The sequence below is a fragment of the Varanus komodoensis genome, unplaced genomic scaffold (assembly GCF_004798865.1).
Source record: "Varanus komodoensis strain SLA01 unplaced genomic scaffold, ASM479886v1 scaffold1, whole genome shotgun sequence".
Lineage (NCBI taxonomy): Eukaryota > Metazoa > Chordata > Lepidosauria > Squamata > Varanidae > Varanus > Varanus komodoensis.
In genome coordinates this window covers 106,199,203-106,225,001 of record NW_025335268.1, presented here as the reverse complement: position 1 = coordinate 106,225,001, position 25,799 = coordinate 106,199,203, and the positions used below count along the sequence as shown (strand labels likewise).

Below are 25,799 nucleotides of genomic sequence, written 5' to 3'. Positions count from 1 at the left end.
GCAAGGAATGAATGCAGTGATGACACTCAGAATTACGATATTATGTATCATTGTAAGTCTCCTTATGTACCTATTTCAGGACATATTTGTGTACCTCCTTATGTACCTATTTAAGTGTGTGCACGTGTATGTACTTGAAGCGGAGGAGGGATAAAATACGAAATTCTGATCTTGGGCAACTATCAAGTAAAAGGAAGTAGATGTAGTGGACTAGTAAATGCTATTCCAGTATGATGTGTTTCCTAAGGACAAGTGTAAACTACAAGTCAAACTGAGCCAGGTGTGTTAATAGTACAGTCATTACATATATATAGTGACATAAGAGCCTAACAATTTTATTCACAATTTTACTTATGTGTTAGAGTGAGTAAAATGGAGGGTCATCTATGATTGAAAAATGGCTGATGCTAGTGACAAAAGTTGAAACCAGATGGGCTTTAAAAAACCCCCAATGCTTTAAGATGTTGGGCAACATCCAGGGCTGGCAGAGCACCCCATTCCTCCAACCATGAATTGCTTGGTAGTTTCCCAGCTCCTCTGCAGTTTTATCTGTATCCGAAAAGACTGAAATTGTTTTTCTGAGATTTGAACACTGGCAGTAGGAGCTTTAAATTAACATGTGCTAATATTCAGGATACTGCAGGGTCCTGCTCCATTTGCTGCAATCATTACAAGGATATGGCCCATGAGAACGCCACCAAAATGGAATTCAGCCCTAGAGGTTCTGCACCTCTGCAGTAACAGGAATGGCCTCTGCTTACCTGTCCCACTCCAGAAGTGGCCAACTGGGGCTGTTTCCAGTGGCACTAGCAAGTGCCACTTTCCCATTGCACAAGTAGTCATCCCTGCCCTTATTTATTCATTTAATTGGATTTCTTGCCTGCTTCTTTCTTATAATTAACTCAGAGCAGCTTACGTACCTCTGTCACCTCCTGTGGCTCTAAATCTTATCCCTACAACAGCAACCCTGTAAGCTGCGTTTGGCTGACAGTCTGGCCCAAAGTCACCCTGCTGGCTCCATGGCCAAGCAGCGACTGGAACCCAGATTGCCCCAAATCCCAGTGCCGTACTCTTAACCATCATATCACACTGGCTAGTGCAGCGTCAATCTTCAACATGGCCCATGCGCTCCATGGTAAAAGCATTTTTATTATTTATTTATTATTTTCATTTTCATCATTTTCATTTTTACAGTGAGGAACAATTGCACTTGCTAATCTGAGATGGGATGGGGATTTCCTTTTATGTAGTCATAAGAGCAAGGTGTTTGATACCAAGGATATTCTTGTTTGCTGGCAAAATAGTAGTATGGCAAAAAAAATCTCATGTGTAAGTGGTATGTTCAGTGTGACCTACCCCCAGGTAAGTGAATATAGGATTACAGCCTTAATATACTCAGCAGGGAAGCGTTTTCTTTTGCCTGACCTTTGTTTTTTCATGAATAAATTCTTTCCACTCACATTTCAGTGCAAATTCTTCAACCACAGCATGTGAACTCGCTGGAATTTCTCCCACATGCCACATAATATTGCACAAGGGACTGGGGTGCTGAAATAATATTTTCCAAAGTTTTTAATGGAGGGAGCTCAATGCTAGCCCTGATATAGTCAAAGCAGGGAAATAATAATCAGGACAAGGTCACCTGAAAGCGTGTCTCCCCTAAATAGACCCACTAGACTACTCTGGTCTTCAGAAGAGGTCTTGCTGTCGATCAGGTTTCCTCATCCTGTTATGCTCTAGAAGTTTTGGATTTTAACTCCCATCAGCCCTAGCTACTACGGCTGATGGTCAGGAATGCCGGAAGTTGAATTCTGGAACATTCGGGAAGGCAGGAGGCTGATCATCTTCTCGATCCCAAATAGGTTTGTGTTGCTGCTTGTAATGCCTGGAGTCAAGCCTAAGGTTGATTTTTGAATTTATATCTTCATTTAAAAAAAAATAACAAAAAAAAATAACAAAGCAGTTTAAAAATAAAAATGCAAAGCCCAAACAACAGTAAAACAATAGTTTTAAACTCCTACAAATCCAAAGAGGAGCTGGATAGTAATATAGATGATTCAAACAGAAGACTCCTTAAGAAAGCAAAAAGACTTGAAGGCCCAGATAAAGAAGTGTGCCTAAAGAGCCAGTGGAACTAATGTACTGAGGGAGCCTAACGTGTCTCCAATGGCATGGACTTCTGTAATGAGGATGCTACAACCAAGGCCCCGCTACCAGATCACACTTTTAGCAGTGGATTGGTGGGAGGGGGAGCAGTATGCTATAGGGTGGCAATTCAGATCCCCCAAAATATTTCTGAGAGTGTAAATGCAAGATAGTAGGGATCATTCTAAATTAGCATGACATAAAAATGCACAGATGTTGAGAAGATGCCCTAATTCCTGCTATATTGCTATATTGGTCGCAATATGGCTTAGACATTAATGATTTCAGCTGAATCCCTTTCTCTGCATTGTTTCCTAGTAGGCAGGCATAGGATTGCTCTGTCAAACATTAAATAAGGAAAGCACTAATTCTAAGTACAGTTGCTTGGAACAAGCAATATTGACCTTACTTCTTGTGGCTTACTTCTGAGCAAGCTTGTGTAGGATTGTGCAGTGATTAATTACTTGCTCACTGAAGAAGCCATGGAGTCAGCTGGGTGACCTTGGGCCAGTCACAGACTCTCCACCGAACCTACCTCACAGGGTTGTTGTTGTGCAGACACAATGGACAGCAGGAGGAGGAGAATGATATGAGCTTCTTTGAGTCCTTTAGAAAAGGAAAAGGCAGATTATAAGTCTAATAACTGAATGAACAAATAAATAAAATAAAATGTGCTTAAGAGGAAAACAAAAGATAACCCTCTTTTTCTACTTATAAACAGATTATTTTTAACCTTTATAGCTGAATATATGCTCTGCCATTTCAGCATTACTGGTGAAGAGGACCGAGTACTTAAATATGTATTTATTCATCATGCATGTAATATGGACTCTTCAGTGCATACAAGTCAGGAAGCACAAAACAATGGAGATGGAATGGCAGATGTTATTTCCTGTACACTGAAGTTATATTGAGGAAGAGAATTAAACAAACTCAGGGACAACATGCCAAAATACAACTATATATTGCTGGCAAGTTATAGACCAGGTTGGAATGTGCTTTCCTAGTTTGTCAAGTGTACTTATTTGTATGCAGGATACAATATTTCCTATATTTCTCTTTCCCTTGGATTGCAGACTTGATCTAATAAAAGTGAGGTATAAATGTAATATATTAATTCTTTAAAAACTATTTGGGAAGTTTTAGCATGCAGCCAGGGAGTAGAGGAAAATATGCAACCATGAAGTCCACTTACACGATATTCTAGTGGTTTTCATAAGGTATCTGATTTAGTCCTTTAAATTATTTAGAAAACATTTTAGAGGTTGGCTAATATATTTGATATTTGCAACAGGCATATTATGTCTTGATCAGTTCATTCCTGATTCTTATGCTTGAGGTAAACAGAAATATTCTCTGAAACAAAGGCAAGTGGTATTCTAAAGCTATAATCCCTTTAGGCTATAATTCAGTTTCTGCCTGCAGAATCTCAAAGGAATTAGACACATTAGAGATATTAGGGGAAATTAGAGAAATCCATTTAATTATCACTAGGTGGGAGGGAAAGATTGTTGTCAGCAAATGGATTGGTTTTATTACAGCAAGTTCCTGAGGATGCGATTCTTCGGATGATACATTCATTATGAATTCTCTTTTCTACATAAGCACTAATGTTTGTTATGAGGTTATAATGTGATATGAGATTGCAACATTTTGAGGGTTTAATTAATTAACAAAGCTAATTGATCATGGTGTTAAAATTCATGGCACAAGAAATGTGTGCTAACAAATTTCAATTTATACCTGCTAATTGCTGCAGTTAGGGTTGCATAAATATATGGACCTGCCAGACTACACCCTTGTCTTGCATTTATCTGTGTCGCACAGTTAACTACTAATAGTGTAGATACTCAGGCAAAGAAGGACCTTCTGTTGCTCCCTGTAAATGACCAGAAACATTTTAGAGCATTCTTGCAAAAAGAGGACCTCTGAAAGTGAAAGGCTTATACAAGCTAAATGAGCTATCAAATGTTAGTGCTTTCTAACAGAGCAGAGTTTGATTACGCCTCAGCACTTCATTGAATTAAATACAGTTTATCACTTGATTACACCCTTGGTGCAATGGATGAAGTCATGGTATCAGTGCATGCGTAGGTTTCATTTATCTTTACAGTAGCTTTGGTTTGGAAGAAATCAAAACCGCATTGCGGCCCTGGAAGACTCAGATTTATGCTACGTAGGGCGATTTCTCTTTCCCGCATAGAAAACCTGTCTGTTGTCTAGATTTCCTGTTGTCATTAGTAAGAGACCTGCTTAAAAGAGTCGCATTTCAGAGTCAAAACATGATAGTACAAAGGGCTGTTAATGGCAAATGCTGGTCCACAAACAGGTCCAGCATTAAATTGGGCAGCTGCTGGTACCCAGAAAAGGTATGCCTGGTATGTAGCACGACCTGGCCTCACACCTTGCTCGGAAGCATCCTAAAATCCACAAGTGCATTGGTGTGACAATCTTTAGGCTTCAGCATCAAAAGTGGTCAGATTCTGTGCTCATCATAAAAGGACCTTCATAGGTTTAGTAAAGTTGTCACAGTAAAGGAACCATCGTTTATTAATACTGAGGATAAATTTTCACATGTATTTCATCAGGAAAAAAATGCTGACCCTCTCTTTTCTTTGAAGTCTCCCTGCAGGCTCAGATATATCTTTCTTGCCATCCTTAACTACTTTCAAGCCAATTCTTCTTTGATAATGCACAGTAAAACATAGTTTTGTTTCCAAAAGGAGTCTGCATTCCCAAGTTTTCCAAATACCAGCATTGTGGGGCAGAGGGTTGACTTTCACTGGAGAAACTGTGTGTGTGCGTGCGTGCATGTGCGCATAATGTATCCATTCACTGAGAAGTTGCTTCATCATGGCTGAAAGTGCAAGAGGCATAATTTTGCCCTCACTGAAAAGTCAAAGTAACACCCATAGTCTGTCCCCTATAATATAATGGAATGAAGAAATGTAGTTCCTTCATTTTATTAATTTATTTCAAATATGTTAAGGTTGCCTTTAAGTCTGCAACCCTTTCAAGGTAGTTTATAATAAATGCAATCAAACCACAAAAATCAATAAAAACAACAAACCCAAATGATAATGCTATCTATCTATAACTTTTATAGACCCTCCCTTACTGTGGTCTTGGGATGGTTTAACAAAAAGACAATATAAAATGCAATAAAGCACAGCATCCTAATAAAATTTCCAACCAGCAATAAAACTCCAATTTAAACAATCAAATCTTAAAACACTGGGAGAATAAAAAGGTTTACTTTCCAAAATACTATCCAAAATCCAACCTCTAAAACTGAAATAATGCTAAAAGCTTTCATATTGAACCACATTTCAGGAGAAAACCAACAAACATAAATTAGTCTTCAGACTTTCCTATAGGGATGGCACTCCATGCAGGGTTGGTATCAGGTACAGGTATCATCAGGAACTGGCCAAGGCACTACACTGCAGCAGGGTCCTGTTGACAAGAGCCCCTTGGACTTGCCCCTCCTCTGGAGCCTGCATGGTTCACAGCCTCTGGCCCAGATGACAGTCATGGTGGTTGTGAGGAGGGACAATAGAGGGCACTGCCTGCTTGGCCTGTCATGCAAACAAGTAGTAGTAATGATAACAGGAATGAGGCACAGTAGCGGCTGGCTACAGTGGTGATGAGAGGTGACTCCCTGAGGGAAGGTGGCCATGGAGGGCCTCTTGTTCAAGGGCCTTCCGAAAAACTTGAGCCCACCCTGGTTTGAAGAACTCCAGGTGAAGCTCATTTCGGAAGCAAGTGGCCACTACTGAGGAGGCCGTCTCCCTCGTACTAGTCAACCTAATTTCCCTTGCTGGTGAGCACGTGAGAAGGGCCTCTTTTGCCAGACTTTACCTTAAAGTCTGGCTGACTGAGGGACTAATGGAACCAATGTGTGGAAGGTTGATTGCCAGTCCCAGTTTGAGACTTACCCTGGCTTTTAACATGCCAGTTGCAGATGAAATACTGATTTATGAACTTCCTTTGCATTTGTGACTCAACTGGAGTTTATATTTTGTATGGGGATCAGTGTTGGCGTCATATAGACTTTTCCAACCAATTGTTTACAGGATGTTTTGGACTTCTGACTCCCATCAATCCCAACAAGCATTAGCCTATGGCCAGGAGTGATGGGGATTCTCGTAATGCAAAACATGTAAAGGGCACCAGACTGGGGAAATCTGGCTTAGTATAATGTGTGGACACACTGTGTGGCAACTGGAAATTTGTAAGCACATGCAAGTCCGTAGACATTGACACTATTTATCTGTATGTTCCACCCATTTATTTCTTGATTTTCTTCCAGTTGCAGAGGATCCACTCCTTTCCTGGTGTGCTTCATGCTCAGGAAGTGTGTCCCAGGTTGGGGATCAACATGGTTCCAGTTCTTGACAAGTAGATCATCAGTTTAAATGGACTAGGACAGTCCTTTCACAATTTCAAAACAAATTAACAGAAATGCTAGAGAAAAACAGATTTCCCCCTCACTGGATGAAATTGTTTTCAGCTCAGTACTGCTGAGCTGTCAGCATAGTATTCATATTAGTAATGAAAAGCAGTAAGAGCTAATGTCACTGTCACCACATATTAGGCATAATTAAGTGAACATTGTTTCATTCTTTGTTTTTTCCCCAAAAGTACAATGGCCACAAGCAATCCACATTTTAGGAGCCTCCTCACACTTGAGTCACCCTCCCCTTTCGTGACTAAAGTGCATGAGGAGAGCAGTCCAACTCCCTACTGCCATCTCCACTGCTTGCCCCACCACCGCTGTCCATGTGCAGACGGAAGCTTTCACACAATCCAGGTTTTAGATCATAGTTAGTTCTAGATCATTTAGAATCCACAATAATCAGGATTGGAATCTTTGAGATATGGCTTAGGATTTTGAGCTAGAATATAGATAGATGTCAAAACGGGTAGACTTTGATTCCTGCACAGTCAGGGTTCTTGAGCACAGGCATGGTCACGCTCTGGACCTTCAAGTTCAAGTGTGGTCATAGCCTGCAGGAGGTACGATGGTGAGGGCAGAGCCAGAGAGTGTGGTTCTCCCTTGTCCCTCCTATGACTGTAACTGCATGAGTGAAGAGTGACTAAATGGGGTCCATGTTGCTGGAAGTCCTCTGCACTTCTGCAGCTATTATCTCTTGCAAAATACACACGGATAGTATTGGACTTAGTGGCCAATATGTGAAAACTCAACTGCAGGCTTTTATGAATCAAAACCCATCTCTCTGTTGCCATTTGACACAATCTCCGCTGTAAGCCTTGCTGCAGAAGAAGACGAGAGTGAGCCGGGCTTCATTTGCTTTTTGGTCTTCAAAGGTTTTAAAGGGATAAGGCTTCCACAGAGGCATCAGCAAAGGCTAGGACTAGAGGTGGCCTTGGCAAGGACGAGGGAGGGGCAAACATGGGCTGGCACTAAAGGGCTGAAAAACCGTTCCCCTTGAAAAGGTTCACTTCAGGTTCACTTTAGAATCCTGGTCATGTCAAGTTTTTGTCAGGGCTTTGATGTCCTCCCTGCAAGCTCCACTTGTTGCTACCCTGATGCCTTTCAATGTGCATCGAAGGAACTGGGCAGACCACTGGAAAGAACAAAATCCCCCAAAGCGGATTGCTGTGCTAAACTGCACACGATGCTTTTCTCCTTCACTGGGTATTATTTCTTGTGCTTTAGCACATCTGTAGGAACTCTGGGGCCCCTGAGGTGCTATTGGTTTGCAGCTCCCCTCAGGCAGCATAGCTGAAAGTGAAGGATGATGGGAACTGCAGCACAAAAACATGAGGGCGGGGGCTGAAGGTTCTTTGTCTTTGCTTTATGGTTCAGCACTAAAACCCTGAACTAGCACCATGGAGAGCTCCTGTGTGGACATGACCGTCTGCCTATGTTCTCATTGCTATATTCACACACCCCACTTCTGATTGGTAGTATATTGCTCAGCATACATGATACAGACCTCAAGGTGCTCCCCCCAAAAAAAAATGTCTTTTTACATGTGGCTGCAGCATGGTGCTGCTCCCCCCCATGCCCTTGTGAGACCTTATTGTACATATATGCAACTTTCTAAGAATTATATATAACATTTAACCAAATATCTATGTATGTGTCCATTCACAACTGTTATGTATCTGCCCAGTTGCTCAAATGTTGAAAGTATCATTAGCATTTCCTTTTATTGCATTATAGGTGGTGAACATCTTCTTCCAGTAATTGTAAAATTAGTCACTTAGCTGTCAAAAATGCATAGAGAAATTATTTAAACTACCATGTATTAACTTCCCAGAAGTAGGAAAATCATTTAAAAGGTCATGTACACCAGTAAATATTAAACAGTACCCCCGCAAAAAAGTTTATTCATATACTAATCAATTCCACAAGAGAGGTGGCTGTTGGACATGCCAAAACAAGTGTTATAAAAATGCAGTAATGTTGTTATACTTCCAGCAATTAGTTTAATTAGCTGAAATAAGATTGTGGCATCCAATAGACATGGAGCAAGAGATGTAACCTGTGACTTAGAGACACTCCAGTTACAGGCACTAAATTGGTGACACTGGTCTACAAGGAAAAAATCTCTGAAATGAAAGTAGCTAAATTTTACCAGAATTGGGTCACTAATAAAGGAAAATTATGTCCTGAGTATTACTTGGCTCCAGTTTCCAGGATACAGCTTCAGGTCAAAAGTGCATCAAAATAATTCAAAATTACTAAGAGAATATGCAATTATGCTCCTTAACTTTTCTGCAAAATGTGATATAGCAATGAGAATGGTGCCACACCAATCATTATAAATTTATCTTTTTATTGATACCAATAACATAACTTTCTATTCATTTATTGGTCTTTAATTGGGGGAACCATGCAAAAACAGCAGTTGCTACTATGATTGATGGGTTCCCTCCACACCACTGGGACTGCGAAAGGCATGGACTTTTTCTTCTTGTTTAGCCAATGATGCAGATGAGTTGCACATGTAGTGCTACAATAATGAGGGGTCCAACTCTTGTCCTGATCCCCTATTTTGCATCCAAAATATAGGTGGTATTCCTTTTTTAACCACTGCTGTCATACTGCACTTTTGAGATGCAAATGTAACCTCGCCACAAATATTGCAGAAGTTATCTAAATTGTTTACACAGTTTCGAGGCATCTTGGCTCCTGAGGGAAAATATCACGCAACTGTTCCTTGGAAATGTTAGGCAATGACACTTTCACAAGCCGCCAAATGTAACTGTATGAGGTGTAGATCTGACCAGACAAATGTACCTTGCAATAAAAGAACAAGAAATTACAGTTAGGTCTCAAAGTGAAGATAAATTTAGTCTCAAAAGTGAAGATAAATTTATACACTTCCATTTTCATTGTTCTACCGTACTTTGTCGAGAAGTTACAAGGCATCATGATTATCAGACACTTCCCTCCCTTGTAGGCAAATATACTTGCCTGTGTATAAATTTTGATTGTGAAATATCTTGAAAAGTTTAGCCAACCAGCACCTTTATCACCTGTTTTCTAATTCATCTAATCAAAATATGTAAGCATATTTTATCTCAGAGGTTGATAATTTCCCAAAATATGATGACCAGTGTGCTTTACAGATCAGCAAAATGAGGCAGTCCAGTTCCCTATTCCTTTTTGGCTTAAAATCCCATGTATCATATTTATGCACTGATAATAAGTATTATCAAAAAAGGAGGGAGGGAGGGAGAGATTCTTGCTTCAGAAATAGAACTTTCTTCCTGGAACTAATTCTTATCAGAGTGTGTGTGGTTTTTGCTGAGCTCATGATAGGAAAGAAACATCTTGACCTTGTCTGCTTGTGTGTTGTGGTCCCAGTGAAAATTGCTGTTCTATTCAATTTTTTAAACTGACTGGCTTCCTAATACCACATTTCAGATAGTTTGGCCCTGAAAGAAAGATTGAATTAGGCAGATGCCACTTTTAAGAAGACTGGAAATTCCTTTAGAGGAAAAGTCAGAGAGCTCCCTGGGATAATTTTAGTGTAACGTGGAAATTTTTCCAGAAAAAATTCTCCAGTGCGTTATTTTTCCATGAAAATTCCAGTTTTATGAGCTGATTTGTTTACTGGTTTCCTATACTGCCCCATAGCTGAAGCTCTCTGGCTATTTACATACAAAGTAGATGTATGCATATTAACCTGGTGCTGAAAACATATTAAAGTCAGTAGCAGGCAGGGGTCAATGTGCAGCTTGTTCCATAATTGGAGTTGTGGGGTGGTGGCCACCACTAAAAGGGCTGTTCTCCTTGCTGCCACTAATTGAGCAGCCTTTGGAGGTAGCAATTAGAGGCAGGCCCAAGATCTTGACCAGAGTGCCAGGGTAGATTGCCTTTGGGAGAAGTCCATCTAGTAATGTGGCCCCAAGCACTGCAGGGCTTTATAGGTTAAAACCAGCACCCTGAATGGAGCTGGGAGCACATAGGAAGCCAATACAAGCAAGCCATAATGGCTGTTACATGTTCAGACTGTGAACAGTCTTAAAGGGCAGTCCCACATAGAGAGCATTTCAGTAATGTAGTGTTGAGATTGCCAGAGTGCAGATTACCAAAGCCAGGTTATCTCTGTCAGCTTGGGGCTGAGCTATCAGCTGAAGCTGGTAGAAGGCACTTGGTACCACCAAAGCCACCTGGGCCTCAAGTGACAACGATGGCTCAGGGAGCACCTCTGAGTGATGAGCCTGCTTCTTTGAGGGATGTGCTACTCCATCTAGAATACACTGAATACTCTCTGTTCCATTCAGAAGAACCAACAACAACAGCATCTCAGGCTTGTGTGGACTGAACTTGGCAGTTTCTGAGTTATAGGCAGGTGGTTGGTCAACTTGCCGTGTACTGTTCGTTCAATTGCTGAAAAGTACAGCCATGTCATCAACAATTTTCAGCATTTGCTTTTGTGTGTGTGTGTGTGTGTGTTGTTGTTGAAACAATGTCTGGAAAGCATATGCTTTTTGTCTTTATGATTTATGAATATTTCAGTAAAATTTCTGCAAACTATAACATTGAAATATAATTATCTATCCTTGATTTTTCCTTAAATATTTCTGGAGTCCAACACTTCTGGTGTAGTGGGACAAAAAATAACACTTAATATTTTTGTTTTGCTCCATTGTTTACAAAATCCAAGTAAATAAAGTTACCCAATTACCTCACTGCCTAGGGCCCCAGAAAGCTTTCTAATGCAAATTACCCTTATTTTGCATAGGAAAAAGTTTGACTTAAAAATTTTCCAGGATACCCACATCACTAGATAATTTGCACTAAGCAAGCTCTTCTGGCTCCCACTTGTTTAGCAATGGCTGCAACAGAGGCTTGCCTGGCACTTCTGCATTAGGTATAGGAACTTTATTAATAGGAAGTCAGATGTAGACCTCTAGATATATCTGCAGGTCACTCCAACAAACAGCTGCTTGGATATAGCAGACCATCTGCTCTGCCCCGAGCCATCACTCTTCATATGGTTCTGCTCTGTCCTACTATTTGCTCACAGCTCCATTGAGTAGACCTCAGGGATCTAATCAAATAAAAGTAGGCCCCGCAAGCCTGAAGTCTGCCAAGCCCTGCTATAAGTTGGAAGAAGGCTAAATAGCTCAGTATATACCCAGAACTTGTGAATCATAGCCAAGTATCATCATTTTCTATGGCTGAATCTAAATGTGTCAGCCAGAGCAGAGCTGAGCGGCTTTTTACTATTCTTGCTTTTTCAAGGGCAACCTTTTGTGTCCGGGATTTGATTGCTGTTGCCTTTAGTGATCCTTCTACAAAGGGGCTCAGTGTGCCAACTTGTAAGAGAAAGCCTAACCATAGCCTTGAGAAATCCCCAGATATGATGAAGGGGAAAACATGTTTCATGTTTTATAGGATATTATGTCATTCACTCAAAGCAGATCGCACTGTAAGACACTAAATCAACATGCCATGAATTTTTTATTTATTTATGGGGGGGTTCCAAAGAGTATTAGCATTTTTAAAAAAATCAACAAACTCAGCAGTATGCAGTAACACAGAGCTTTGTGTCTGTTTATGCTTTCACAGTGGTCAGTGGTACCTCGGCTCAGGAACGCCTCAGTTCACGACCACATCAGGTCATGAACAAAAATGTCATAAAAATTTGACTCGGATCGCGAACTCTGGATTGGGTGGCGATCACGATCGTGGCCATCTCCCCCCCGCCCCCCCCCCCAAGTGGGGAGATGGCCGCGATCGTGCTGGGGGAGGGAGGGAGATGGCCGAGATCACGCCTGTCTTTCCTGCACGAGTGCGCCCATAATTGCACCCGTCTTTCCTGCATGAGCACAACTGCCTTCTCGGCCATCTCCCCCGCCCCCAAGTGCACCCATGTTTGCACCATTCCCCCCCCACACATCCCCCTGTCCCCCCCTCCCCCCCCCCCCCCAGCATGCCGCATTCGCGCCCATCTCTCTCCCCCTCCCAGCACGCCGGGATGATGGGTGTGTGCAGGGATGAGGGGCGCAGTTGTGGTAGTGCTGGGGAGGGGCAGGGAGATGGCCGTGATCTTTGTTGTTCTTTGTCACTTTCCTTCAGATTTTTCTGATTAAAAAAAAATTAGTTACAGAATGGATTAACCTTATTTACATTGAACCTTATGGGGAAATTTAACTTGGCTCACAACCAATTTGGGTTATGACCAGAGTCCTGGAACGGATTAAGTTCATGAGCCAAGATACCACTGTATTATGAAGAAAATGTCTAAATTAGGCTGTTTTTTCTATAATACTTATCAAAACGAGTGTTTCATTCACATCTTTTAATAGATCAGTGCAGTAATGGTGTTAAAATGGATCACAATCCAGACTCTAAATGTTTATTAATCAAAAGCTGCAACATCTTTAAACCTATCCTACATTGAACTGGCATGTTTGTGCCTCATTTAAAGGCATTCATAGAGAGTGGCAGACAACAAATTAATGGAAGTGGGTATTTACTACAATGACTAAACTGTTGGAACCAGTTTTTAAAACAGAGAGAAGGAATCAGTGGCCCTCTCAATGTTGGACTACAGCTCTCATCAACCATGACCATTAGCCGTGCTGACTAGTGCTAATGGGACTTCGAATCCAACATAATTTAAAGGGCCACAACCTCTCCAGCTTCCACTGTGACATGTTATATGCTACCCAACTTGGCTTTGCATTCTGCAATGTTACATAGTTCTTGAACTCTTCTGCCACAGTTGAGATTGGCCTTCAGACCATCTGAGAGTAAAATCCTTCTACCTGAAGCAAGTATGATTAACAGGATATACCCTGTAAAGAAAAAAAAAGAGAAATACAGAAAGATTGTTTTGGTGCCAATCAGCCATTTCCCAATAAAATGACAACCTGTTTACACTCTTGAACAAAATAGGGAGAGACGTTACCATGATATTACCAGTTATATAAATTGTGAATTAACATGCTGTCTTAGACTTGAGAGACCCCAAGGATTTGATTTATATGTTTTAAATTAGGATATGGTTAAGCCAAATTAAACATATTTAACCCCATTGATTTCAAGTCAAATGTGCTTATCTTTGGTTTTATGTATGTGCTTTATGTATCTAGTCCTCATTATTACACGATTAAGTCATGTGACTGAGAGTACTTGTGGCTGGCAGGAAAAACTGGAAATTTAGGAATTTAGTAAATATCTTAGCAGCCTGAATTTTTCCATTCCATTGGTCAACCAGGAGAACTGTTTTGGTTTACGAGACTTTTTATGAAAGTAAGCATACAAATATAGCAAACAAATGTGAGGCAGATCCAGTCTGGGAGAATAGCTGTACTGAATGCCAGTGAGGCAGGAAGGTCAAAGCTATCTCTTTTTAGGAATCTTATGTGAAACTTTCTAGCTACTTCAAGCTGATAATTAACCCTTACTTTTAACTTACCTTTGCTTTTCTTGGTATATCATATGCACTTTCATCATCATATTCTGTAGGGAAAGTGCATTTATCTCTCCCATTTATGAATCTGAAACACAGCGGCTCTTCTAAATCCACCACAATACAGTGTATGATAGCAAGAATTTTGTTAGCAAGAAAGGAGCATAATCAAAACGAGTATTTGCAAAATTAGTTTACAACTGTCTGTGAGAGGTACTTCTGCTACTGATTGTTCCTTTGCTCCACCCAATGCTGCATTATAATTCTCCATTCACAGGCAGGAATGGCGTCCCCTGAGATGCCCGAGCAACTGATAATTGCCTTGGAACCAGAGGCTGCATCCATCTACTGCAGGAAACTCCGCCTTCATCAGATGATAGACTTAAGCAGCAAAGGGCCTGTGAATGGATATAACCCAAGTGAAACCATTGGCACAGGCTTCACTCCAGGTACAACACATTTAACCAGACTTCGAGTCAATGCTCCTTTCAATTCTGCTCATGTCAGAATCTTCTCTAACAAGTTGCCTTCAATTTTTTACTGACCTGATTCACCTGATTCAGCAACCAGGATGAGTTACTGCATAGCACATCATAACTGTCCTGTTTTTTATATCAGATCTTTTGGATTACAGCACCCATCAGCACCAGCTTTCACAGTCTCTGGTCATGGATGATGGGCACTATAGGCCAAAACAACTCAAGGATGATACATCTGGCTGTGCAAAACCAATTAATGCAGTTCGGCTGATCAAAGTACAGATTAAGTCTGCTGATTCACAGAACTGTCAGCATTGCTAAACCATATTTTCAAATGTCAGAGTAGATCAGACTTGATGGGGGTAGGAAGTGATGCTAATTGAGATACAACTGTGAGAACATTTTCCAAACCAGGGTAAATGGAGAAGAAATGGCAGCCTTTCCCCATCTTTAAAAGGTTTCCAAAGTGTAGCACAGTATCTGTCTTGATGTAGAGTACCGCACTGAAGTATTTGCCCTACTTTGACTGTTCCACATTTTGTTATCTTACAGCCTGGAATTGAAATGGATTTAATCAGCACTATTACCACTTGATGTGAACAAGATACTCAGGCTGTGGAGGTGCAATTTTTTTTTAAATTGTGGCACAAATGTCACAGCTGCTACCTGTGCCTGTTTCCACATAACACTGCTGGGTGTTTCTGTTACCTACTGTGGAAAGTTGTAAATTCCATCCATGTGTTAGATCAAAAATTCCTGATGAAAACCGCAAAGGCAAATTTTCAAATCCATTATTTGTTGGTAAACAGAAGTGTTTGGCAAAAATAACATGATATAATGGATAGAGCTGTGAATTCAGATTAGAGCCCGTATTTTCCACTGACTTGTTGCATGGTCTTAGTCAAATGACTTACCTCTTAATCCACAGGTTTCCTTCCCTGTAAAGCAAGAATAGCAGTGCCTTCCTTTATTGGACTGATAAGAGATCCTAATAAGTTTGTAAAGTATTTTGCAAAATAAAACTGATACGTGAATGAAAAACAGAAATCTACAGCAAATGCTGTTGGCCTTACACAATGTTGATATAATAAAATGCAGAGTTTGAAGGGTCAAACTACATCTTTCATTAAACACATGGCACGCAGCTGACCCTTCGTCCTTTTTTACTCAGTGTAGGTTGGGACACTCCATGGGGGGAAAGGTGGACTAACCCATCTCCTCCAACCGCTTCCTTTCTGAAGTTCACCTCTGGAAGGTTAAGGAGGAAGGGATGGTGGTGCATTTTCACGGTCCTCATATAGATCCATGCCCTTATCAGTGAAATAAGGTTAGCTGCACACTACAGATTTAATGTTGCATGTAGTTCGACCCTGAGAAATGAGCTACACACTTTATGATCTAACAGTGTGTAATTGGCATGTTAAACAAACTACAATTCTCCACTTGCGTTCAGCAGAGCTTCACATCTTGGTGGACTGTGCCTGCTTTCTTCATCTACTCAGTGTGCCTTCATTTGCTCCTATCCTCTGTGCTATGCTTTTCTTGCCAGCTTGAGGCATCAGAAATTATTTCATATTCCTTACTTATGTAGATTTGTTTATAGCACAATTCTTTGCACATCGCCTCAAAATAAGACCCACTCATTTCAGTGAGGTAAGTGGATTTCAGAGTGGATCTTCAGAATGGTTTATTTCTCAGCACTGTCTTAGCAAAGCCTAGACCATCTAAGAAAACAGCCTCATTTGTTTTAAGTGTTGCAAGAAGTATTCATATTGAATTACATTTTTGTTCTACCTATTTTTATTTATATTTTTATTTGTCTACTAAACTAAACCAACCCCCCTAAAATACTAAGCAAAACTAAAATAAACCTAGAACAAATTTGATATATAAACACTTCAGTGAAATTAACTGAAATACTGTAGACTTATTTGAATAGTCAAAGATTTTCCATAGAGGTGCTTTTTATTGAACAATTTTGCAACAAGTGCCTAAATGCTTTCTTTGTTAACATTAGATTTTGGTAATGATACCATCAGTTGATAAAACATAAGCTTTTTATGCAAAAATTTCTAGATTTATTCCATGGCATCTCTAGATAATTATTAGATTAGTGCAATGTTGAAATTGGTCTAGTTCAAATCCAGCTGGTTCAAAGTAGGATGGAGGCCAAAGGGATCATATCAAGCCAGCCCCTCACCATCTGAGCTGGCTACAGGCCTATGTCTGGGCTCAACTCAAAGGGCTGATACAAGCATTCAAAGTCCTAACCGGCTTGAAGCCAGGTTGCATGAAAGACTGTCTCCTCCCAGTTATAGCTGCCAGCCCACCTGAGATTGTCCGTAGCATTTCTTCTTTGAGAGCCCCTGTCAAATGAAGTCAGGTGGGTTGCCATGTAAAAGAGGGCCTTTTCCACTTGCAGAATGAGCTTCCTAAAGAAGTTTGCCTACTGCCTACAGTGTGCTCTTTCCAATATCAATTTATTATTTTCTCAGAAATTTTACTCTTTCCACCCTTTTAAATCCTTGCTGCTTTTTAACATCTTTTTTTAACATCATACTAGGATTTAATTAGGATTTTATTTCTATTTTATACTCTAGTTTTATGCTTTTTATAGCACTTTTATAGTGCATTAAAAGTGTGTTGTATTTTATGGTTTTAACTGTTCTGAACCACCTAAGGAGCTTTGGCTATGAGGCAATATTGAAATGTAATAACTAAATAAAATTTTGAATTAAGGGCTCAGAGCACATGCGATGGGAAAGCAGTTACGCCACTTGAGAAAATGGCTGATAGAAATGAATGGAGGGTTTGACTTAGCATAGGGCAGTTTCCTTTTTTCCTAATTGTGGGAAAACAGTAACTCACCTAGCAACCTAAATATATGTTTAAGTATAACTAGTGCCATCTATTCTTACTGCAAATTATTTTAGCCCAGCTTTAGGTTTTCAGGCAGTTCTGCCCTCTGCTGGCAAGAAATGTAATTTATCCAAAACCAAAAAACATTCTCAACAGAGTTTGCATTTGATCACATATTCTTTTGGATAATGAGTAACTTTCAGCCATTAAGAGAGCAGTCCTATGCATGTATGATCAGAAATGAGTCCTCAAGTTCCAGCATTTCCTAGCCAGCAGATTGCACCCTAACATGCCCTATTTTGGAATTCATCTGTCAAAAACCCAAGGAAATATCTATGCGTTGGGATTGTGGCTTTTATCTGTCGCCAAAGCATTAGCTAGCGCCTAACAGATCAATGACTAGCAAGCTTCCAGTGTCTTTGCATTTGCTTCCTGCTCCATACTCATTCAGCCTTTTCATGCTTTCTTATACGTGGTCATTTTCTCTCTGGCATCCACTAGCTAAAGAACACATTCGTCGTAACCGGCAGAGCCGCACCTTTTTGGTTGAAAATGTCATAGGGGAGATCTGGTCCGAGTTGGAGGAAGGTAGTGTCCTTTCCTTTGCTCTCGCTGTTTTTGCATTGCTAGCAGAAGTGCCCTGGGCTTGGTGCTTTTAAGCTCCTCAAGGCAGTTGTGCCTGAAAGACAATTGCCTGCCCTGTTCCTTTGGTGGCCTTGAACCCGAAAGTTGCATGCTGTTTAAAAAAATACACATCGCTAAGCAATTTAATCCTAAGGAGTACAGATGCTGGTTTCAATTAAGGAAGTGATGGAGATGTGTGTTTAAATGCAATCTCGCTCTACTTGCCCGAGCTTTTTTTCCACCCGCATGCCCTTCTGCCTCTCCTTTGGATTACTGCATTGTTATATAAACATCTGCCCTTCAAAATGAAGTGCAAACTTCAGTGATCCCAAAGGGGACAGCAAGACATGGGTACCAGCCTTTTTCAGTTATGATGCCCTGGCTATGGAATGCCTTCTTCAGAGAGAGGCGCATCTCGTGCCTAAATTAGGATCAGTTCAGGATCAAGTGAAGACACCTGTTTCCCATGTCTTTTTACTTTTAATTGTCTTTTAGACTTTGCAACTAATCATTTATCCCACTTAATTTGTTGGCATAGAAATGTCATCAAACCAAGAAAACCAAATTGACAATGGGTTTCCGTTTAAGGCCAGGAGAGCGAGAGAAAAAAAGCTAACCAGGGTGGAAGCCACATACTTCCAGTTAGCTTTTTAATGCTGTAACAGGAACTCAGTGTGGCTCTACGCCTGTGACTGGTCAGATGCCATTGCCATTCTGCTATTCATCCAGGAAAAACTAGTTGCAGGACTCCTTTAAGACACGACTCTAAATAGATCATTTTAAATGCTTGATAATTGTCTTTATTCATATTAGATGCACAAAGTCACACTGGTGATTCTGTTCATTTTTAAAACAAACAAGTCACGATATAGGCAACATGCCCCATTCTGTTTATCGCTTAGGGTGCCATCCTGTCTGGGGACCCATAGGACTATTCAGAGTCCACCTCTGAGGTTGTGAAGTCTTGGAGCTGGGGCTCTGACTGCAAAGAACCAGCCACTGCACTCTACTGGGGCATAGGATGCATGAATGCTTCCAAGTTCAGCAGGGGAGCAGGGGAGCTTGAGTTGGGGGCACAGAACTGCTCCCCAGTTGCATTCTTTAGATATCCATGCTTAAATCTGTTAACATGCTGAAACCCCCATTCAGACTTTGCCCACTGTTTAGGCAGCCAGCCAGCACACTGCCAGCTACAATTCGACACTAATACAAGCTGTGCCTCGCTACTATGTTTGTATTGGCAGGGGACCGTTATATCGTTGTGGACAGTGGAGGAGGGACAGTTGATTTGACTGTCCACCAGATCAGACTACCTGAAGGGCACCTGAAGGAGCTCTATAAGGCAACAGGTAAAAAGTTGTATTTTTCGTTCCTGCTGTTTGCAGAATGTTTGGGATTCTCTGCTGTAAAAAGATGCCATGCCATTCACAGGAGTGTGTATACACCATGCCTTGTGAACTCTGCTTCTGGACTTAGAAGGGAAACAAAATTGAGTTACATTTGCTTCTTTTTATTTAACCTACTCCCCCAATAATTTTCCAGGAAGGCAAAAGGCAGTGGCAAATCAGAGAGAAGCAAGGCCCTGACATTTCCGAACGAGACAATAGGTGCTTCCAGAAAGGGAAAAAGGGGTGCACAGTGCACTGAAGTCCTATAATATGAACAAGCTGGGGAAGCCTCACTCAGGTCTCCTCAATGCCAGATCTGACACTCTTAAATGTATAGCTGCTGCCAACTGTAGCAGCAGTCCTATTCCTCCCTGGCATCTGGAAGATCTTACTCTGAGCCGTGATGTCAGCACACTGGTAAGTTCTACTAGGCATTATGAGCAGGAAATTAGGCACACGGATGCCATTTTTGGCCGTGGCCTTCATGTTATTCTTCCCTTGAGGGTGATGCCTTGTAGATGATGCACACGAACTCAAGTGGAGCTCCTCCATTTGAGATGAAACCTTGATTGGCCCAGGGTGCCTCCTGCACAGGGAAGCTCATGCACACACACTGATATGTGTGTACAGCCCTTTCCTACACGTACCCAAATCTCTGTCTGTGTGGCTGCCAGGCATACTGATGGCAGGGGTAAGTTCCTTGAATGCACGGAGGGCACCTGAATACTAGACACACACCAGTGTCTCGTGGTAACAGTCTGTGGAGGCAGAGCTAGTTAGTTAAGGCTTCCCATTGCTTCTTATGGGGAGATTACTTCAGAGTTCTTCTACTGCCTCTGTGAAGTGAACAGGGTTGTTTCCTCAGCCACTTTTCCAGGTGGCACAATCAGCCCCAGTTGTTACTCTTTTTGCCATCCTTTCCTCTCCACCTCACCTCCTCCAAGCTGCTCAGGCTAGGGGTCCGCCACCTTTTTGGACTCATGGACACATTTTGCAACTTGAGAACCTGCTGTGAGTGCCACCACAAAATGGCGCCTGTGGAGGATGTGACTAGTCACATAATGGCTGCCGTGTGTCCGGAATAATCGGTGGAGATGTGTTTGGAGAAACAGTGGGGGCTAGTGGCTCATGGGGAAAGGCCAGTGCCAAGGGATAGTAGGAATTGAGAGTGAGGCTAAACAAGGGACTTTTCTGTCATGGGAATCATTCAATCTGAGAAAGCACCAGGATTGTACGAGCAGAAATCTTATAGTGTAGTATCATGCCCTTCCTCATACATCACTACACAGCTGCAAATCCACTTTGGAAGAAGGATAGTAGTATAATGTAAGTACAAAACATAAGTTATATGAATTCTACTTCTAAGCATATTTGCTCAAAGTCTTGCTGAATTCAGTAGAAGCTATTCTCTAATAAGTGTGTTTAGGATTGCAGCTGTAATTTTGTCTTAGTCATTTCTGCATACACTGGGCTAAATCCAGACATAGTCATACTGAGAGTTGACCACTGATTAAAATGGGCTTCCTCTTGGTATGATTATGTGGGTCCTATACAGTACATTTTCTTACAATTTCATTTTAGAATGTATATTGGAGTGCCATGGAATTTTAATATTTTGTTAAAACAACACATTTTATCAATAGCATTCATTTCTGATGCAGGTGGGCCATATGGTTCCTTGGGGGTAGACTATGAATTTGAAAAACTCCTGTGTAAAATATTTGGAGAAGATTTTATTGAACAATTTAAAATCAAACGGCCTGCTGCCTGGGTTGATCTGATGATCGCGTTTGAATCTCGCAAGAGAGCAGCAGCTCCAGACCGGACAAATCCACTCAACATCACTCTGCCTTTCTCATTCATTGACTATTACAAGAAATTCCGAGGTCACAGTGTGGAACATGCCTTAAGGAAAAGCAAGTAAGTAAAAAGTTAACCAAGCCATTTACCTAGAAGCAAACCCCACTGGACTTAATTTTTAGTAGATCTCTAAAGCATTGCGTTTAAAAGAATCCAGAGAGATTCCTGTGTTCTTTGTCCCATGAAAAGGATGAAATAATTCAGGTAAGGCTGGACAAAATATCTCTCAACACATAAGGGAAATAGTATTCTGTTGATAAGTATCTTAAGATCATTTCTTACTTTTAGGATTGCATAAAAATTGAGAAATTGCTCAATGCAGCTGCTAATCCTTAGCTCAGCCATCTCTGACTTGGTGCCACCCTGATAGGTCTCACCACAGGTCCCAGAATTGCCCAGCACATCCCGAGAAAAGCAGGAAGGCTGCCTTAGCTACTCCATGACATACGGAACAACTTATTTCCCCTCCTTCAGCATGGGTATTACCTTCTACTCTTCTACTCCCTTACTATCTCATCTTCCATTTTTCATGACTTCATGCGCTGTTTATCACAGTGTTTGCTGGTGTACACAACCTCTAGGTTGTGCAGGAAAGATGTGACACTGGAAGCTAAAATCTCCGTTTCCTTCCTAATCTTTTGAAACCACCTCTTCTGGCAGTAAGTCATAGAAATAATGATTGCTAATGACTTGAAGTGGCTAAGTCAGAAGTGTTTCATTAGCAGTAGGAAAATGGTTTACACGTTTGAAATGAATATCCTCCTAAGAGTTATCTTGACATGGTAGTTGTTTGTTTGTTTGTTTGGAGTTTTTATATGCCGTCCCATCGCTTAACGCCTCAGGACGGCTCACATAATGTATCCGGTACATCTCAGAGAAGTGCCTTCTCCTTAAACCAGACAGTGCTATTTTGAATGCAAGTTTTCTTCTCATGCTTTGTTGCAGTGTGGATTTTGTGAAGTGGTCATCACAAGGAATGCTCAGGATGAGTCCAGATGCAATGAATGCTCTCTTCAAACCCACCATTGACCAAATTATACAGCATCTCAGTAAGTATCGATGGTTACTAGTTTCTAAGAGTTTGTTCCATTATTCAGTAAAACTGTGAACATTAGAAATGCAGGATGTTTCTCTCAAAGATAAATGCAGGATGTTTACCTTGAGATTTTTTTCTCAAAAGGCAACTATTGTTTACAACAAGTTCCAGTGTTTTAGTCTATACGTGTCCTGACTGATTTTCTTGAGTCATGGAAATGTTTCTTTGTAGAGGTGAATTTTTTACACCAGAATCTGCAGCAATGATCTTGTACATTATCACTTCCCTTGAGGTGAAAGAGAAGCAAGTCACTGTATCTCATTCTGTTAGGGGTTACATAACTTTCACGTCAGTTTTTGATTCCTCACTCCAAATATGCAAACAAACTTGTTCTAGCCACAATAAAGGTCTTTTCAAAGTTAAATAGAATACTTTCTAAAAACATCAATATCAATCCTACAATGTCTTCTGGACACCTCACTTTTTAAAATTAGGGCATAGCGACACTACCCATACAATCTCATTTAATGGTTATTGATGGGAACTTAAGCCTTAGGAAAACAAGGAATTACAACTGTGTGGGTCCAGGGAGCAGAACCACTTCTGTTGACTTTGCCCATCCCATCATATCTCCAGTGGCCATAATCTGCCTCTCACCTTGCGTTAGGGCTGAAAGTCTGAAGTGGGAAGGCTCTGACTAGACAAAAAGTCTAATCACAGAAAGGGCTGAACACTTGAACAGTAGTTCCCAACTTCATGGAATCTAGAGCACTGTGGTTTATTAGGTGACTAGAATCTCTAACAGAGAATGCTCAGGCGAGGACTGCAGATGCTCAGACCTTGAAAAACTAATCTGCCTCCTTGCAGACTTGTTCCCAACTGTCAGCAATCAAGTTGCCACCTTTGCTCTGCTCTTATTTAAACTCAGAAAGAAATTTTTAAACTCTCAGTGGTAGCATTGGCCCTGTTTTGTTGTAACCTTTTGTTTATAACTTTTATTATTTTAATAATTTTACTTTCTCATTGCTTTATCATTATTATTTCATGGTATTTTATGGCACTTTTATGTTACATTATGACTTACGGTTTCAACAATAAACTCATTTACTTACTTACTACAGATGGTTATTATTTGCATCTCTGTCGCTGAAATCAATGGGGCTTTTGTCTAGATTGCACTTACTTTTTCACCTTTAGTGCCAAACATGTAGTCTACTGATGGGTTTAAGAGGTCCATACTGCAATCTTGAGCGTACCTCCTTCAAGATAAAAATCATGGAATCCACACTGACCCGCTTGTGAGGAAATGTGGTTAAGGACTGGACTGGAAAACACCTAAGCTCATTTTCCTCCATTCTAACAAGATGCATGAAAATCAGAGAGATAAAACCATTATTATCATACCAAGCAAGCCACTTTTTCAACTCACTTGTACCACGCTTATAATCATAGTACTGAGCTTATTAATATGGTTCAAAGTAATACAACCACTTTGCTGAGTTTATTGTTCAGATCAGGCTCATTACTTCTGTCTGATGTTCACATATTGTTTGGGGGAAAATATTTCATCAGATTTTCTACTTGCACATTCAGAATGATTATCCACATATGTCAGCCACAATGACTTCCTTGATCTCTAAAATGCAGTTCAGAAAATGAAATCCCCATAGCCAAAATATGCACGCTACCTGCTTGCATGGTACATTGCTCTTTCGTGACTTCCATTCACGAAAGAGTGGCTCCTATATAACATCCAAACTACCAAAGGAAATGATACAGTTGAGATTTTATTCCAATAATCACAGAATGGGTTGTGTAATAAAAGAGCCATTTGATGGCTGAAGGGACATCAACTGTTGGCACTGCCCTCTTACAGGGATCCACAGGGATCCACTAAACTTGCTATGGTCATGTTTCAGCATGATAATGCTATAAAGTAATTTTTCCTCCAGCATGAAAATCTAGATACCTGAGATACTGACAGTGTTTGGATTTGGCAATATCTGGCTAATTCCATGCACAGATTCATCTGCATGATGTCATGCATAATTTCATAGACAACCGGTGCATGGGAGCAGTGGGGGATGCCTGCCTAATTTTAAAATCTCTCCATCAACTGATTAGAAAAAACATTTTAAATGATCAGTTGGCTGATTAAACTATTCTACTTGCATAAATGCCCCATTATAAAAACTTCACAATTCTTTGGAAATATTGGAGGAAATGGGCAAAACGCTTTTCTTGTTAAAGGTTTTCATGCATTAAGAAGGAAAGGCCATTTAAAAAACCACATTAAGATTCTGAAGTCAAGCTAGCCACAACTGGTCCCTTCCTATTAAAGCATTACATGCCCAGTCTGTCAATGCACTGGTTTTATGCCATTGCTGTTTCCTTTCTCTCTCCCAGGTGATCTGTTTGAAAAGCCAGAAGTGACCAGTGTGAAGTTCCTCTTCCTGGTGGGTGGCTTTGCTGAAGCTCCGTTGCTACAACAGGCAGTCCAGAATGCTTTTGGCTCAAAGTGCCGCATCATCATCCCACAGGATGTGGGCCTTACCATCCTCAAGGGAGCAGTCTTATTTGGCCTGGATCCTGCAGTCATTAAAGTGCGCCGTTCCCCCCTGACCTATGGGGTAGGGGTCCTGAATCGTTACGTGGAAGGGAAGCACCCTGCAGAAAAGCTGCTAGTTAAAGATGGCACCCGCTGGTGCACTGACGTCTTTGACAAATTTATCTCTGCTGACCAGTCAGTGGCTCTCGGTGAAACCGTCTCACGCAGTTACACGCCGGCCAAGCCCTCGCAGCTGGTCATTGTGATCAATATCTACAGCTCAGAACATGACAACGTCAGTTTCATCACCGAGCCAGGGGTGAAAAAGTGTGGCACACTCCGCCTGGATCTCACAGGAACGGATAAATCTGTGCCAAGCCGGAGGGAAATCAAAACGCTAATGCAGTTTGGGGACACTGAGATTAAAGCCATGGCAATTGATGTTGCCACCTCTAAAAGTGTCAAAGCTGGTATTGATTTCCTAAACTACTAATACTCCTTTCCTCACCACTGCTATTATTTCAATCTTCTGTTCTCTCATGTCTCATGTGTCATCAGTTGGACCTGAATTTTAGCTAGAGCTAGGCAGAAGGATAGCCATTGCAAGGAAACATCAGTCTTTTAGTTGCTGTTCCTCAAATTATCTGTCAGGAATCTGAACACGTGGTTATCAGGGGCTTAACATCGAGCTAGATAACCCAAAAATGGCTAAGGACACAATGGGAATATCACTGCCTCCTCTTGTTCAGGAATCACTTTACTTGATGTATTTAATATGTTCTGCATTTTGAGTCCACACTGTCAAAGCTGATATTTTCAATTTTAGACCCCAATAGAACAAACAGCAAGTTGGATCCCTGAGATTGGTGAGACTGCTTAGGATGGCAGAAGATCAGGTTTGCAGCATCAGATGAAGGTGCTCTTCCAAAGAGGCTGATTTGCTGCTGCTGCTGC

General features: G+C 41.0%; 1 protein-coding gene across 1 annotated transcript in view; it reads left to right on the top strand.

Moving 5' to 3' along the window:
- The window catches only part of HSPA12A (heat shock protein family A (Hsp70) member 12A), a 59,003-nt gene extending 33,648 nt beyond the window's left edge, over positions 1–25,355 (top strand). Inside the window, exons 7-12 of the mRNA XM_044431499.1 lie at positions 14,329–14,500; positions 17,891–17,977; positions 19,258–19,362; positions 21,063–21,321; positions 22,207–22,310; positions 24,704–25,355. Of these exons, the coding sequence (XP_044287434.1) occupies positions 14,329–14,500; positions 17,891–17,977; positions 19,258–19,362; positions 21,063–21,321; positions 22,207–22,310; positions 24,704–25,338 (1,362 nt within the window). The 3' untranslated portion in view covers positions 25,339–25,355. The remainder of the gene's footprint in view (positions 1–14,328; positions 14,501–17,890; positions 17,978–19,257; positions 19,363–21,062; positions 21,322–22,206; positions 22,311–24,703) is intronic.
- Positions 25,356–25,799: the final 444 nt, after the last annotated feature.